The 18,196-nt window shown below is 28.1% G+C and overlaps 1 protein-coding gene across 2 annotated transcripts; it reads left to right on the top strand.

Moving 5' to 3' along the window:
* Positions 1 to 5,132: 5,132 nt before the first annotated feature.
* Positions 5,133 to 16,344, top strand: LOC107172932 (alpha-tocopherol transfer protein-like). Of its 2 annotated transcripts, none has more exons than XM_015523251.2 (7): positions 5,133 to 5,293; positions 10,000 to 10,149; positions 11,398 to 11,557; positions 12,822 to 13,089; positions 14,275 to 14,385; positions 15,185 to 15,287; positions 15,371 to 16,344. In XM_015523251.2, the coding sequence occupies exons 2-7, from the start codon at positions 10,011 to 10,013 to the stop codon at positions 15,520 to 15,522; spliced, it is 933 nt and encodes a 310-aa protein (XP_015378737.1). In that variant the 5' UTR covers positions 5,133 to 5,293; positions 10,000 to 10,010; the 3' UTR covers positions 15,523 to 16,344. The 2 variants fall into 2 exon arrangements, with proteins under 2 accessions (XP_015378737.1, XP_015378738.1); XM_015523252.2 differs by lacking the exon at positions 5,133 to 5,293 and adding an exon at positions 9,695 to 9,855.
* Positions 16,345 to 18,196: the final 1,852 nt, after the last annotated feature.

Below are 18,196 nucleotides of genomic sequence, written 5' to 3'. Positions count from 1 at the left end.
AGCATACCGAGACAACACTTCTCTCACAAAGTGACGTTAGGTTAGGTTAGGTTAGTAACGTTACTGTCGTTCAGTCTATTTAAATAAAACAATAGAGAATCAACTCATACATTCCTATTAATGACTTAGAACTCAACTCGTACATAGCTAATAGTTACCCGGGAATCAAATAATACATAAAGCAAGTTTCGTGGATCAATTCACTTACTACGCTATCTGAATGGTGGTGTGGAAACGAACTCATTCTTATTTTTTTCATTAACTTAAAAACATTAAAATTTTTATTTTTATTCATTTTTAATACAACAATTTTTAGATAATTTTACAAATGAGTATAAATTACGAGTATTATGTTTGTTTGAAATATTTTATCACAGTTATCACAAGACTATTAAAAAGGGGCTTATTCAAAAAATGTTATCATTAGTGACCTCGAATTTCAAATAACTCTTAACGCGAACATGATCTCATGGTCGACTTTTCACATATTTGTATCTATTATAAAATAGCTTAAGATGAAAAATAGGTTAAGAATCGGTCAAATGTTAGACACAATAAATATTTATACAATTTGTACATTACTTCCATGTCTCGAATTGTAGGTTTTATTAAATCTACTATTGTTAAACTTTTTTTATAACTTAAGCAACATTTTTTATAACTTAAAAATATAATGTAACTAATTAGTTAACAATAATTAACAGGTATAATTAAAAAATAAATTAAATAATTTAAACAATTAACAGGTTATTTTAAGACTAGTTTAGATAAATAAAATATAATTGTTAAGTTATTATATTAGATTTAAGATATTATACTTTTTAAATAGTAATAAATTAATCGTTTGAATATAAAAAATTAATAAAATATGTTTTTCAGTTGGATTTGGTCCAAAATATGAAGCAAGGTGTTTGTAAATGTCTAGGCAGTGATGTACATTTTATAATGCAAACTGTTTAATATTGTCTTATACTGTAAGCGCATAATAGGAATATCATATACAGGGTGTCCCACGGAGATCTGACCAATGAAATAACTTGCGCTACATTTTTAGAATACATTTTTTATTTTTTAATACTGACAATAAAAAACTTAAAAATTGATAAAATTTTTTTTCGAAATATTCAATATAGCCAATTTGTAAATCTGATTTTTAGAAAAATGTATATGGTAAAAACACTTATTTAAGTCAATTGGCTGATTTTTTACAATTTTTTTAAATATAAATATTTTCGTTAGGTAAATTATAGTAATTTATAGTTTATACATCACATATTATTATTAAAATAAATACAATAAGAAAACAATTAGATTTTAACATGCACTTATTTAAAAATGTTCTTATAAAATATTTTTTTAAAACTATTATTATTTGAAATTACAAGGTTTCTAACATAAACTAGATGGTAATTTACTTAACGAAAATATTGATATTTAAAAAAATTGTAAAAAATCACCCATTTGACTTAAATAAATGTTTTTACCATATCAATTTTTCTAAAAATCAGATTTACAAATTGGTTATATTGAATATTTCGAAAAAAAATTTTATCAATTTTTAAGTTCTTTATTTTCAGTATTAAAAAAATAAAAAATGTATTCTAAAAATGTAGCGCAAGTGACTATGGATTATATTTTAAAAGAATTTTTTAAAAAATATTGATTAGAACAAAAGTTATTTCATTTGTCAGAATGTCAGATCTCTTTGGGACATTCTGTATATTCATAATAATAAACAGTGATAGTAGCTGGCTGATATAGTATGCACGGGCATATCGCATATGTATATCAATTGTGCATAATCGCAATTAAAGAAAGAAAAGTTATGAAATAGAAAAAAGGTACACATCAACTGCACTGAACGATATTCACATATTATAATCGTGTAAGTAATTGCGCTGATCGATTCTTAAAAATATATGAATTTCTATAATACTATTTTTTATTAAAACTATTATTATGTCTATGTGTCCTATTTTCAGACGATTAATTCTAGAATCCTTTTTCCATTTCAATTCCATTTGAGTGTAGATTTCTTTAAATTCAATTAATTTAGTTTTTCGTACTTTCTAAAATTCCCTTTTGTGTTGGATATAGTTATGTTTTCGAATATTTTTATATTTCTGTAGTTTATTTTACTTATGAATTAAACACAATATTATTTTTAATCCGGATTCTTTATGTAGCATTGGTCACATTTGTAATTTCCTACTTTTTTAATGTATTATAATACATTTTAATAGATTATCAGATAATTACAATTTAGTTAGTCTTATTTTTGTTGTTATATTGGATTTTAGATTCTGAGCGGAGCGATGAATGTATTGATTTTACCATGATGTGTTTTTTTTTTTTTTTTTTTTTGTGTCTGTCGTCACGTTTTGGGGCAGTAAAAATGCTTCGATTTTTGACTTCAGTACCTCGTTCGATCAGAAAGTGAATCTAGTTGGTACTTTGGGGGGTCAAAAGTAAAAAATTCTTAATACTTTTCTAAATAATTGAGAAAAACAAACTAAAAATTAAGGGAAAAACGGGAAATTTTACGCACACTCATTTTTCGACAAAATCGATTTTGGTTTTTGATGTAACTTTAAAACAAAGGACCATAGATACATGAAATTTTCACCTAATGTTTATATAAGTATATTCTATTCACCATACAATTTTCAAAAAATTTCGACTTAAGTTGAACTATTCATAGGCTTTTCAAATTTTCGATCATTATTAGTTTTTTTTTAAATTAATATCGATAAAAATTTATTTGTTAGGCAGAAAAGCTTGAAAATTTAATACAAGGCATATTGTTACAATAGCAGTTGAAAAATAAAAATAAATTCATAGTCACAATTTTTTTTTATAAGCATTCAAAGTTTGAATTTTGACAAAATACGTAAAAATCACGAAAATTCACAAATTATTTTAAGCTAGAAATTCATAAAAAATTTTCTTTTTAAATCTAAGATTTAAAAATTTAACACAAGATTCCTTACAAGTTTTTCATCTATTACAGTAACCCACTTGTAACCTACTGTACAGCAGAGCGACATACACGACTTACCCGCTTTTTTTATGTTTGTACTGTTTAATAATAAATGCATTTTTTTTTAAATTAAAATTAAGTATTTTTTAATCATCAATTCAGTAAAAGTTGTGTTAAAAGAAATCAAAACATGAAACAATAAAAATACTTCCGTCGGGTTTTAAAAATAATACAATTATTACTGTAGTGATTATTATATTTTATTATTATGAAACAAGGTATATGTATCTTATAATTGTATTAATTTCACAATTTCTTTTAAAATTAATATACATAAACATATATATTATATATATATTATGCCTTGTTAAAGTTATATTTATGAATAAGACTTTAATTTTATTTTTCACGTACATTAATCATGACAGTCGTAATTATAATTATTGTTCATATAAGAACCGAGAGAGATTAAGGAGATTTCGAAATAGAACATTTATAACTGGTCACTAAATATCTTAATGCGACCGTGAAGAGAAATCATAATCACCAGATATTTTCCTCAAGTAATGTTCAACGCAATATTGTTATACTTATAATATTTGTATAATATTATTATTTATTGTAATATTTTATACTTATGTTAAACTACCACACAAATGGAAAAATTTCCCAGAAAAATAACTCAGCAATAAGGTTTTGGATTTTTTTGATTTTCCCATTTTAAGTGGTTTTTAATGATAACTATTCACATTAACAACAAATACAGAGAGGTGTAGACACAATGCCATGATTTCCTAATGGGTTATTTTTGTTACCAATTACCCTAAGTTTAAAATGTTAAGTCACTGTCGAATAATAACTATGATTTATAAATGAAAAGTGGCGTAGGTGAATATTTTAAATCTATCTAAATTATGAAATCTTATATCATTAGGTACTAATATTGGAGACTAAAGTGTACTAAACAATATTATTTTGGCAAGTTTAGAATTATTCATATAGTATAAATTATTTATTTTATATTTAATAAATTATAAGAGTTTAATAATATATATACTATAGGTACACTTATTAATACAAAAGAAGATTTGCCGTCTTAAATAGTTATAAGAGTCACTTTTGATTTTTCAACTACAGGGTGATTCTTTTATCAAACAACACTTATATGGTGTTTGTGTGTAAATACCACCTAACATACACCTATAACACACAAACACCACCCAAAACCACCCAACTTTGGGAGGCTATATCTTGTAAACGGATTAACGAAAAATGAAAATTTAAACGTGAAAATTCATTGAAAAAATAGCCTTTTTAGTTTATGAAATTTTAAGTATAGGTTGTCATTTGAAAATCAAAAGTTGATAATGGTTAACCTGATAAATATAAGGGTGAATATATTTAAAAAATATATAGTTCTAGAACAAGATGGTTCTAAAATTTTGAAGAAAAAAAAATTGAAAAAAGTCAATAGTTTTTGAAATAATGAGTGTTGTTTGATAAAAAAATCACTCTGTATATAGTCATTAGTCACTTTATTAGGTAATCTATCAAACAAATTTATTTAAAAATTAAATATGATTAAATCGTTAATAGTCCTAGACCAAAGATGTAAAATAGAATATGGTAAATACATAGTCATATTGATATTGAACTCGTATAAGTTTGTTATTTTTTGTATTTATAAACGACAACGATGTGCATAAAATATTTTGATGTCAAATATTCCAGGTCAAGTTTATCGAAATGTGAACTTGTTATTACCAATGATACCGGTCTGGTAAATCAAACGACAGTGATGTCTCGAGCCAAATTTCGCAGCCCCGAAGATAACCTAACCTAACCTTTCATGTGACACATACCTGTCGTGAAATTATTATTTATTTTCATTAACAAATTATTACACTATTATTAATATTCTGAACATATTACGTATATTTCATTTTCGTCCTCGGTTCGTATTAAATGTTTGGTATTCAATTATTTATCAATAGACGAAAATCCGCGCAATCGTTGTAAAGTCTATATTATGCCGCCGTTGCCCCCAAGGCGAGTGAAAGTCGTCGATATCATACATACTTAATTTGTATTATGCATCATTCCCCCGTGGGCACTTATATTATCTTCCCTACTCCTTCGCACTATCTGCCTGCACCGCCGCCGCGACAGGTACCTTCATACCGATCGACACTTCGCTGTCGTACTCACACAGACACAGAGAGCACTGAGCAACACGCTGGGACACCTCCGTCAGTATCCGGTAAACAAACGGTACAGAAACTCGAAGTTTTACGTCAAAGAAGTTCATAAAAGGTAATAATAAACAATGTCTTACGGTCGTAATAATAATAGTTTTAAGCGCGTCGGTTGTTGCATCGGTCAGTTATGGTTGTTTACCTACCCAATAGTAAGATTTAAAAGTTTTTATTATGTGATCGACGAGGGCACGGTAATTCGATTTAAATGTTACGTTATTTTTTACTTATGCAGATAATTTATAGAGTCGTCACCGAACAAAAATATTATCGGCTAAGTGAAAAGTTCATAATAGTATCCGCTGCGGGCGAGTTTTCGATATAATTTAATTCTGTCACGAAAAACGCATGATTTGAAATTGCACGCAATATTATTATTATTATTTATTTTACTATAAAGGTAGTTGCATTACAATCTATATTATTGTTATAATTAGTACGCAACAGTCATTTATGTTATACCGGTGACAGCCACCCCACATACCTATTATTATGTTATACATCATAACCTTCAGACAGATTTGTTTATCCGTTGTTTTTTTTTTTCTGAAAATGTATTTTGATTGTTTTTCTTAAATTATGTGCCTATTATTATTATATACGTCACGAGACATTATCGTGGTGAACATGACGTGCTTGTACAGAGAAGATAATAACTTCGTGTTTATACGATAAAAATACACGAACGGAATATTGTTCATCACGATGGTTGGGCACTGAGTTTCTCTTTCTGTGCTCACACGAAAACAGTACCTACGACGAAGTAACATTTTTAATTTGTATGTGATTTAATTATTTTCGGTATATACTTTACACATAGTACGCAGCGCATTAACTCATGTGTGTTTTGTGTGCAGTGTGCATGCTCACGATTTCGTACGGATTAATAATAATTTGTTATTGTGTTTCGTAATTGAAACTTGCGATGTGGTAATGACGCGCCTACTAGTATTATTATAGCACAATATAGTATAATATTATTGAACAGACACGAAATATACGATTTTCAACAAACACTGTCGTTCCCAGTCGTCCACATTGCGAGACCGTCAATAAAGTGTGCAGTGCATACGTCATAAAGTTCAAGATCAAACGCCATTGGCTGGTTGAAAATTCTCAGGACTCGAATGACTTAATGACTAATGTCCAATGCGTGTTATAATATTATTTTCATGCTCCAAACCTGCAGTCAGTTGAGCAATGTGGTCTGGAGAATAAACTCAAATAAAAAAATTGTCAAGCTTAAAGTCCATCTGTAAAGAATATTCTGAACCTAAAATAACTCCGAGGTACCTATAGGTACTGAAAAAATAGGAAAACTTTATTAGTCAACACTCGCAGGACTAATAAAATTATTATATTTATTGATGAATAAAAGTATTTATAGTCACGCATGCATAAACTAAATAATTATTATTTCGTAGAAGTCAAAATCGTAACACACCGTATTGTTAAAAAATAAAGTTCTTATCTTTAGTATTCTACGCACATAAGCCGTTTTCATTTTTTCTCAGTTAATTTGTTTTCCGCCATTAATTTCGACAAAAAGATTCTTTTCTTTTTTTTTTCTTTTTGACACTAATATGTATGGGTTGTTCACCATACCGTTGTATATGTCACTCATTACTTCAGACGACATTGTTTTTGAACATAATTTATATAATTGTAAGTCATTACGAAACAATATATTTAGAGAAAAAATTATATAATTTACTATTAACTTATCGTTTTTTAAGTTTTAAATTCTTTAAAATGAAAACGTATATTTTTAATTTACTGAAGCAGAATAATATTCAAAGTAATATATCATAAAAATCAAATTTCGGAAAACCCCTAGTTTTTTTATTAAAAGTACTTTACATTTAGATGAAGGTAATAGTTTTTTCTGGACCAAAATTGTATTGCACTACCTATCTCCAATAGTACACTCCGCTCATCAATATTTTTAAATGTATACACTTTAACTCATAAACTACTCAGAAAAAAATCAATTTTTACACATTAGATACTCAACAAATATTCTGCTTTAAATTAAGGAATTAAAAATGTATGCTGTCATAAAAAAAGAAAAAAATTAAAAACGATAACGATACAAAATAGTAAAAGTATCTTTTTTTTTAGAAAATAGTATTGTTTATTAATGACTTAAAATTATGTAAAAAAAATATTTTCGAAAACATAAACAGTTTTTAAAATAATGGACGTTTAAAGTTAAATGAATTACTCGGTAATGTATTACTATTATATATTGATATAATTAGCCGTACCTACATCACATTTCAATTATTACGCACGTCAACCTTTTCATTGCAATGTGTTCACAATATCACCGACGATTCCGGTTAGATTATATTATTACGACGTCGCGCGTCGTACCTATACGTAGGCAGAAGGTACCCATAATAATAACGGTCTTACATTATTATTATTCAATATTATGAGTATAATAGTGTGTATTCGGTTTGCTCTGGCAGTAAACCCTCAGTGCCTCAAATCGTATAGAAAGCTACACCCACTAAGTTGTTCACGTGATTTGATTTTAATTACGTTTTGCACCCGCCGGGCGTCCACGTTAGTCGTTAATTTTGCACACCGGATGAGTTGAACTGGCGTCGTATCGTCAGCACCCCCTCACACCATTGAATTGGGCTTGATTTCAAATTTGGAGATTTTACACAGATGACTTCTATCGACATACGAATTCCGACAAAAGGAAAACGTCACAAAAGAACATCAAGGACACTAACAGGGATGAGCTAAATAGTTTTGAACAATTTAATTTGAATACATGACACACAGTACTTAAATTTTCATGGAATAAATTACGAGATATAAACGAGATAAATTATATTTGATTTTAATGAGTACCTACCTACCTACCTATAAATACAAAATACAATGGAATACTATTGAAAGTCTTAGTAGGTCGTCGAAAACATTCATTCAGCCGGTGCTGAGGAACATAAAATTGTGTATTGAAACGAATAAATAAAACCCTTCTCTATGGATTGTTATCACAGGTTATGGCAGGAGTGAAACATGAAGTGTTTAGTTGGTATTGACTTAAACTATATCTCGATATCAAAAATACCATGTACTAAAATATAATACATTCATGGAATAGAAAAATGGTATTTAAATAATAGCACTTCAAAAAATAACTCAACATAATTACAAACTAAATATTATGCAAGGTAATACCTATAATATGCAATTGTTTATTTGAAATATTGTCTAAAGTACATTATTTGGCTGTTGTCATCAACAGACTGTGTTTGTCGATAACCCATCACTCGTCGGCTCGTCCTTGGACTACGATGCAGTCTTCCGGCTCAACAATCTCTTGTGTAGTGCCTATAATATGCGCATGTTATGACTAAGTGCGATGGACACTTAAAAAATATTGATACGCGTCTAGGTGTCGGCTTTCGCGGATCATCGTGAAAAGCACATTTCCGTGCAAATTATTCGCGAAGGACATCATGTTATTATTAATTATTTTATTATTTTTGTCGGCTACAGCCATTTAGATACACACATCACGTTCGACCTATACATCATATCGGCTGCTTTGGGGTCGGTCCAATACAAACACGTGCGAAACGTGTATCTGGCACACCTCCAGTCGTCGTGTGCAATAAAAACATAAAAATTATATTATAATATTGACGCCTATGGTTAGCGTCGAGTTGCGATTTCAACCTAGGGACGATGATACCGAATAACCAGACGACGGAAAAACGGATGACCGGACGAAAAATATATAATTCGAACGTCCGCGGAAGGTCACCCGTCCTGGACGTCGTCATTGACATTAGTCTAAAATAGCTTATATACACATCAAATCGATTGCTTCAGGGCCGTTTCGACACGGAAAACATGTACATCAGTCACACCATCATCATTAGACGCGTGTGATAAAAATATAACAATTAGTATATAATATTGTTAATATTATTATTATGACGCGTAATAATAAATTAGCGTCGTGTTGCGATTTCGTCGGTGCGGCGACGATATAATATCAAACAGGACCGCGACGGAGAAGCGGCCGCCTAGATGAAATTTCTAAATCGGCGGAAGGTCATCCCGTCGGTAGTTTATTTATTCGATCGCACCTATAACGTTGGTATTTACTTATATACCTGATAATGTCATATTGGGTAGGTAGGTATGTTGTATGTAAAGTTATAATTTTATTACACCGATGTGTTGCCCAACGGATCCGACGATGGTTGTGGGTACGCGATGATGGCCACGGCGACCTAGTCGGTTTTGTGGTCGTTATTATTATGCAACGGACGATTGCTATTACATATTTTTCCCGTACCTATATAAACGCACACACACGTCATACCTATACCGTATACCCGTGTGTATATACCTATATAATATTATGTATCCGCGAGCGCGACTGTATAGACTTTCTCTTTCGTATGATTACTATAATAATATTATCTAAGACGTATAGACCATGATTCAGTCGCGCAGTATCAGCTGGCAGTGTAGTGTTCGTGGACCGGACTTACTTTTGTAATAATATTGTGGTTGTTCTTTCACTTCGCGACAGAGAAGAATTTCATTCTCTCTTTCGTTCGTGCGCCACGAAAGAGACGATAGGTAACAATAATATAATACTATTGTAATATTTGAGCGCACATACATAACAAAATACCTAATACCTAAATATACCCTATATCCTAAATAACCTATGCACACCATCATCACTTCAATATTTTGAATCGTTATCAATTTTCTGTATAGCCGATTGCAAGATGACTCTCGTACAACCCACCGTGGAGATGCAACGGCACATCCGCACCGAGCTCAACGAAGACGTGTCGACCAGGGAAAAGGATCTGGAACATATCAAAGAATGGTTACGTTTGCAACCACACTTGCCGCAATTTCATGGTAAGCTCTTCAAACCACATATCGGTTTAGTAGTATAATAGTAATACTTGGGTAATTTTTAATATTATCAAATCGTTTCGCTTTGTACTCCGCATTCTTCTAAACTTTAGATGTTATACTTCTCTAATTAATTATATTGACCAACATTTTTTGATTTCTGTTATATCCAAGTATACTTATAATAGATAAATAAAATATTATTCTTCTGAATATGAAATTAAAAATGTATATGATCATCATTCAAACTATATTTAAAATAACTTTAAAAAAAGATTATGACAAAAAACTGAGAAAAATAACACTTTTTTCTTCACAAAATATGTCGATTTGTACTGACACAAAAATATTAAAAAATACAATATTTTTTTTTTAACTTAAAACCTTTTGAAATATATCACTTGAGTCATACATATTACCTAGTGTCATTTTTTTTTTAAAAATATTATATTTGTTAAAAATATTTCCTGTACAGATACATTATTCCTTTTAAATGAACAATGAGGTTAAAATATAACAATTGAGGCAATTACACATTATGTCTAAAAAATATATTAAATAAAGGAGTAATAATGATATGTTTAATTCTTTTTTAAAACCATATTGTATACAACTTGATTAACAAAATAATAGTTAGTCTAAACTACAGTTATAAATAATAATATGAATATGATTTTAATAACTTAACATATTATTTTTTTAATTAATTGCAAAAAGTCACATCTTTACAAATAATACAATGGTGGTATTTTAACTAGTTAAGATGTATTAAGTTAATTAGGAAAAAATAAATTAGCAAACTTTAATTTAGTTGAAAAGTTAATTTATAAAGGTAAACATTTTATATTATTATATGTATACAGTATAATGTGAACAATAATTTTAAATTAATTCTAACTAAAATCGTAATAAGTATTATTTATCTTATTTAAAACCAAGTCACATAAAATATTCATCATGCGTATAGACAATAAATGTCAAACGCGTGGTATGCTATGAAAATTAACATAACAAATTGATTTACTGATATTGTAACATGAGTTGTATGTATAGTTATTTAGTTAACATTTATGTCATCTGAAAAATAATATAATATGGATACCTGAAACTTTTTTTCGTAAATAATATTTTTCAGAATTTTTAGGTCCATTATTTCCACTTAAATTCCATTGAACATTTAGTTTTCTAAATTATTCGTCGGAAATAATGTAAAAACAAGTATTATACTATTTTTTTTTGTCTATTTTCCAGATGATGCTCGCATCATGACGTTTCTCCGAGGATGCAAATTCTCACTGGAAAAGACCAAGAGGAAGTTGGATATGTACTTCACGATGAGAGCGGCTGTACCGGAGTTTTTCAGTAACCGAGACCCAACCTTACCGGAAATCAAGGAAGTGATGAGAGTCGCGTATGTAAATTTGTTTTAATACGGCAAACGTTTACATAAGGTATTCGAAAACTACCTAGAGTTTTTCACTTTAAATGTACTGAAAAAAAAATTAATATAGAAAAAGAAAATCGTTTCATTATTTCAACGATATGTGTAGTAAAATAAATAACAAAATAAACATTTTAGACGGTGATTTGTATGTGTCGAATAATTAAAATTATATTCAACAACATCTTCTTTAATTAAAAACACAGATATTATTTAATACTACCACTAATGTATCTAGGTACTAACATTATATTCAATTACAATAACATATTATTATCATGTTGTTGACACAATATTGTCCCAAGCTAGGTGTCATACTAATTAAATCTGTTATCGTTATGGTTATTATATCGCGTTACTTAACTATTTTTAAACGTATTATAAGACACACTTTTTCCTTCTTTCATTTTTAAAACGCTTATTGTCATATTTTGACATGTTTACTTTTTTTTATTTAAGTTAGTACCAAAAACACGCACCGTGCATTGTTGTGTTATTTTTTGTATAGGTATACACTTTCTGTTATATAATTTTATTTTATATATTATTAAATGAGCTTCTCGATTGCATTACATCATATAATACATCTACAGACTATCTAAATCGAGTGTATATTTTATTATATAAATTTACCAACAAGATTCGATCTATTTTACGGATATACTTACGTTGTATCATCACGTTATATTATATAACTATATAAGACTTTATAGTAATAATTGAGAGCAGTTATCGTTGTCATATTAATGATGGTGTGAGGTAGGTAGGAGGGTAGTTATTTTTCAAATTCTAACGAATTGTTTGTATTTACAACATTTGAGTCAATTTCAGATAAACGTGGATTCAGTCTCGTCCTATTTTTGACCTTTGTCTAAATTACACACAAAAATATTATTAAAAATCGTAGAACTTAAAATATTTAAGTAAGTTAATTATCTTGAGTAATTTGAAAAAATTAAAGTCCAAACACAAAGTTAACTCCTCAGTTAATTTTGACCATAGTTAATTAATTATTCGAATGAATGAATATATAAAATCAACTTTCACATACCTAAAAGTTGACGAGCTTTACAACTTAAAGTTTATTCAGTGTATTTGGACAAAATAGATATATTAGAGCGCGCACCTAAATTGTAGTGTTCATATAATTAATCTCCTCAACGTGCTATTTTATTTCAAATATCATTGTTCATATTTCGTATAATTATATATTTTATGTTTTGTCATGTTTCAGAAACGTACCACCACTTCCGGGTTTGACGCCAAATGGACGCCGCGTGGTCATGATGAGCGGTGTAGATTTGGATCAAATAGCTGCGACCGTGGCCGATGGTATGAAAGTAGTGCTAATGATCGGTGACATTAGATTAAAAGAGGAACACGTTGGTGTGGCCGGAGACGTGTACATTCTGGACGCCAGCGTGGCTACCCCTCAGAATTTTGCCAACCACTTTGCCAAGTTTACACCATCTCTGATCAAAAAGTTCCTCATTTGTGTACAGGTATAATACATATTATATTATGTGTGATATGTAAAGTAATACAATTTTGTATCAAGTTAGAACTTTAAAAATTTAGTTTGTTGAACCATATAATAGGTAGGTTAGTTCTAATAAAATATTAACATATTAAATTGTTTTCTGGTATTCGAAAGAAAGAGAAATCCATTTCATTATAGAACCGAAATAAACACAATTATGTAAACTGACCTTGTACCTCAATAGTAGCGATGATCCGATTCAGAGAAGAATTGTTTTTTTTCGATTCTGTATAATATAATCATCGTTTCTTTCGAATTTATTGTAATAAACAACATTATCAAGATGAACAGCATCAAAATGTTTGTAACAAAATTAATTTTATGTACTTATAATTTCCGGTAAAAATTTAGTGATATAAAAAAATTTGAGTTTACAGCATTCAATATTCCAAAAATTTGTATTAAATTCAACTGATACTCATTGGAAATTAATGACTTAAGGCGATAACAGACCAACAATTTCTTTAGGAAAAATAGTTCATAATTTTTATTGTACTTATTAACTTTGTATTTATGACTTTTTATTCTTTTCTTTTTTTATTATTATTAAATTAAAGTGTTTCTGACATACAAGGTCATCGAACTTATTGATATAATAAAGAATTTTTAACATCATTAAGTTGTTAAGCGTAAATTAATTATAATGTATACATTGTATACAGTAAATTACAGAAAATTACAAAGATGAATAAATAAATAATAAAGTATGATATCATAATATTAGTTAATCTAAGTACTTTTTATCCAGAGATGTTTCTGTAAAATATGTTTAACCTTAGTCTGATCGATATTTGCAATGCGTAACGATTTCTAATACCTTTTCATAATGTATACATTGCTGAGTCATTGTATGGCACAACATTTATAAATTATAACAAAAAATATTAAATTATGGTCTTTAAGTAGGTATATTGTATTTAACATCATTAACATCCATGAGTTGCGTTGTTAGTCCTTGTTAACCCATTTTCAAACTGATTATAATTCCTTAGACGTGAACAATAAGTAACTAGATGATCCAAAATAGTCAATTTTTATGTTTAATTTTCGAAACAATCATGTAATCGTTGCAATAGAGTTTGTATTAACAATTTCAATGTCACGGCCGTTTGTTAACCGATTTTTGACTTTGTATATATTAATTTAGGAAGCATATCCAGTTAAATTGAAGGAAGTGCACGTAATAAACGTTTCACCACTGGTTGATACAATTATCAACTTCGTGAAGCCGTTCCTTAAAGAAAAAATACGCACCAGGGTAAGTAACTGTATATGATAGTCATTATTAGGGCCTGGAATTGTATGCGTTTTCATATTTTTATTTATTAAATTAAAAAATAGCTAGGTAAGATACAAAGTTGAATCTTAACCTAATGTGTTGGTAAACAAAATTAAATGTTGCATATTTTTGCATATTTAGAATATTTTAAATTTTTATGCATATTTTAGCATTTTTCTAAAATAAAATGTATGTTTATGAAAAAATAGTACTTATTATGTTATTAATACTAATACTTAATGCTATGTCATATGTAAAACCCGTGGATGGGAAAAGAAAAAAATTGCCTGAAAATCGAAGTGCATTTTTATTTGAAAATGAATCCAAGTCTTTAGTAGTTAACTGTAACTCTCCATGTAATTTTGAAATATTATAAAAATTATACTAAATTTGTTTTATTTGATTTTTGTTCGTGAATTTTTGTTTAGATGAGTGAATGTTCAAAATGCAACATACTATTGAATATATCATACATAATACAATTAAATTATATAAAATTGGCATTTAATACATTTTTTTGTTATTAATATACCTTATTAATTATTTAATGAATTATATACATTTTTAAACTAAATAAATTTAATTAAAATTCATATTTGAATGAAAATCAGTGCAAATATGCATGATATTTCATAAATTTTTAGTGGATATAATTTCGGGCCCTAGTCATTATATAAATATATATTCTTCATTCAATAGATGTATTCAATATAATATGATATTTGTATATTATGGATTGTATGATTAATCTATTTTTTTCTTTTTGAACGTCATATAGATCCATGTGCATTCGTCATTAGACTCATTAAACGAATTTGTACCTAGGGACATGCTTCCAGAAGAATATGGAGGAAAAGCTGGACCGATCGCTGACATTAACAGTAATTTTAAAATAATCATTCATTTAGTTGATATTATAGAACATGATAATATATTATTGTTTTTTTTTTTTACAACTTTATAGGCCAATGGTATGAAAAACTGGTGACTTACAAAGATTGGTTCAAGGAACAAGAAAAAATCAAAGCTGACGAGTCCCGACGCCCTGGAAAGCCGAAGACACACGACGATCTATTCGGAATGGAAGGTTCCTTCAAACAACTTTCTATTGATTGAATGCATCAACTTCGTTTTTAAAAAAATACTTTATATGATTTACGCATATTTTTAGTTGTTCAATAATGTGAACACTTCACAAACTGGGTGGTAGCCTAGACAATTTTTTTAAAATATAAATTTCACATAATATGAACTATGTTTGATGCAATTTCCTTGAAACCAAAGTAATTCAATTTACTTTTATTTTTATTTTTTTTTTTGTACGCGTTATAGGTTTTATATTTTGAATTATCCTACAAGTTTTTATAATATATTTTTACTTTATACATATATATATATATATATATATATTTGAGGAATAATGCACTTCTTGTCACAATATCAACGTTTAAACATATCTTAAATTTTGTTATTATTGTAAGGATACCTATTTTATTTTTTAGTTAACTGTTTTTTGTATTCAATTTCAAATAAAAAAAAATATGTAATAAATATTTGTACTAATACTTCATTCCTCTAAACATGTTTTTATTTGTATTTTGTTCATAAGACTAAATGTAATTAAATTAAATGAATCAAGAACTTTCTTTCTATAGTTGCATATAAAAAATATAATCAATTATCTGAATTATTGTATTAGTTATATGTTGTTGAATATGATGGCACGTTTAGTTCAATTAAGGTAAATAGAATATTACGGTGTGTACTAGTTGCGGTCATAATCAAAAATTACGTACTAGTTGCGGTCACCCCTCAAAAAGGTTACATACTAGTTGCGGCTACCCATCAAAAAGGTTACATATTAGTTGCGGTCACTCAAATAATGATAACTAAGTATACTAAATAATGTAATATAATATAGCTTATATAATAATTAAATATGAAATTAATATTTCATTTATTTATTTAATTAAGAAAAATGTATCAATCAACATTTTCCTTCCCATTTATATCGAAAATAAAACATACTTAGGACTGTCTACACACTATTATTTATTGTGTAGGTATGGTTAAAAATGTTGATACTTATGTTTAAATTATTCGAATATTCGAAACTATGATCGGAGTATACAATTTAATCTATTTTATTTATAAACGCTGTGTACATTATATCAAAAAATATGTTTATCGCATAAATATAAATATAAATCTCGCCTGGAATTGGAGTATAATAAAGCTATGACCGCAATTAAGATATTACCTAAATTGGCGTGACCGCGACTGTTATATCTGTTTATCTCAAAAATCATCATGACCGCAGCTAGTATGCAGCCGAATATTAGATTCAAATCACTTCGTGTTTCAACTTTAACAGTAATTAAGTCCAAACAACAATAACGAATTAAAAACATGAATATTTTGTATCACTCTATAAGTTTATCTAAATATTACAGCATTTGTGAAATATGTGATTTACTGCAATAATTGGATTGAGACCATCTTTGGCATGCAATATGTGGACTGCACAATTTAGGATCTAATATGTGATATATTGCGTACTCTGTTTATTTTACTATTTTAATCACTTGGTGGGCTTACCATTACGGTGAGATGTATCGTACATTTATACCACTTATTATGCCAGTACGAAAAGATAATATTGCGACTGAATTTTATTTGAAAATTAATTCTGATAGCATTAATTTGGTAGAAAATATGAAAAGTATGAAGTAACGCTTAATACTATCCACCTAAGTGATGCAATTGCGACAGCAATACCAAGATGTACGTAAGAAAAAAAAAATCACTTCAAACAAAATACGTGAAAGTTTCAATAACATTGTAGTGTATTATGGTGCGTAAAATAGGGTGCCAGAAATATCAGTATGTTCAACAAGTCAACAGGTTTTTCACATTATATATACCGATTTACATTGGTGTCATAATTCAAATTCAACTCTTTATTAAATTCTTAAATTTATTATTGGTCTGAAGACTTGTCAATTTGATTTTAAACATTTTAAGTTAATTTTATACTTCTTTATTTTTAAATATTTATTAACATTTTAGCTACTACATTATTTTATAAACATTTTAAAGATTTATTGATAGTAAATTAAATAATAATTTGTACCTACTTTTATTATGAATAATTATTATCGGTTTATAAAGTTTGTAAAATAATAATACATGATAGCTATCTGATCACAAGTTAATCATGAAAATATGTTTGTCGTGTTAAAATCACATATTGCACGAATTCAAATATTGTTAGATAATAATATTATATAACTACCTAGCCAATAGAAAAATCGTCAATATTATGCTAGATTGGAAATTGAGGTTGTTTTTATTTTATAAAAATAGTGTTTACATAATATTGCTCTGTAGCTTCAGATAAATCATTATCTATCTAAAACTAATTTTAATTAAATAGAAGAATGTTTACTTCCTATAATGTTTACTTACTACTTTTGTAGTAATGTCGATGTAAAAATTTAAATATTTCAATTAATAAAAAAATAAAGTTAGCTGTTGACTTTCAAATATTCCTTTGTAAAAAATATCATATGTTTTTGATCAGTTATAAAATATATAATTATTTTTTTCAGCTTACACAGTTTAATCAACATAGAACTGAACAAAAGTAAAACAAAGAACCACCAGTATTGCTTTGTGAACTAATTTTGCCAAGGTGGCAATTCTTCTTTGGATATAGTACTTGGTTTATTTTCAAACGAGGTTCTAACTCTCATTTAACCTTTCTATTATCTTTGAAAATTTCGTCAAA

Source organism: Diuraphis noxia, unplaced genomic scaffold (assembly GCF_037042655.1).
Source record: "Diuraphis noxia isolate RWA-SAM2 unplaced genomic scaffold, SU_Dnox_SAM2 contig0004, whole genome shotgun sequence".
NCBI lineage: Eukaryota > Metazoa > Arthropoda > Insecta > Hemiptera > Aphididae > Diuraphis > Diuraphis noxia.
The sequence above is the reverse complement of the archived record's forward strand: the minus strand, read 5'-3'. Positions and strand labels throughout refer to the sequence as shown.

Bases quoted from the DNA above. Each gene is read 5' to 3' on its own strand.
- LOC107172932 (XM_015523251.2), top strand. From the start codon at position 10,011: ATGACTCTCGTACAACCCACCGTGGAGATGCAACGGCACATCCGCACC. The intron at 13,090-14,274 runs GTATAATACATA...ATATTAATTTAG, and splicing joins AGTTCCTCATTTGTGTACAG to GAAGCATATCCAGTTAAATT. The intron at 14,386-15,184 runs GTAAGTAACTGT...AACGTCATATAG, and splicing joins AAGAAAAAATACGCACCAGG to ATCCATGTGCATTCGTCATT.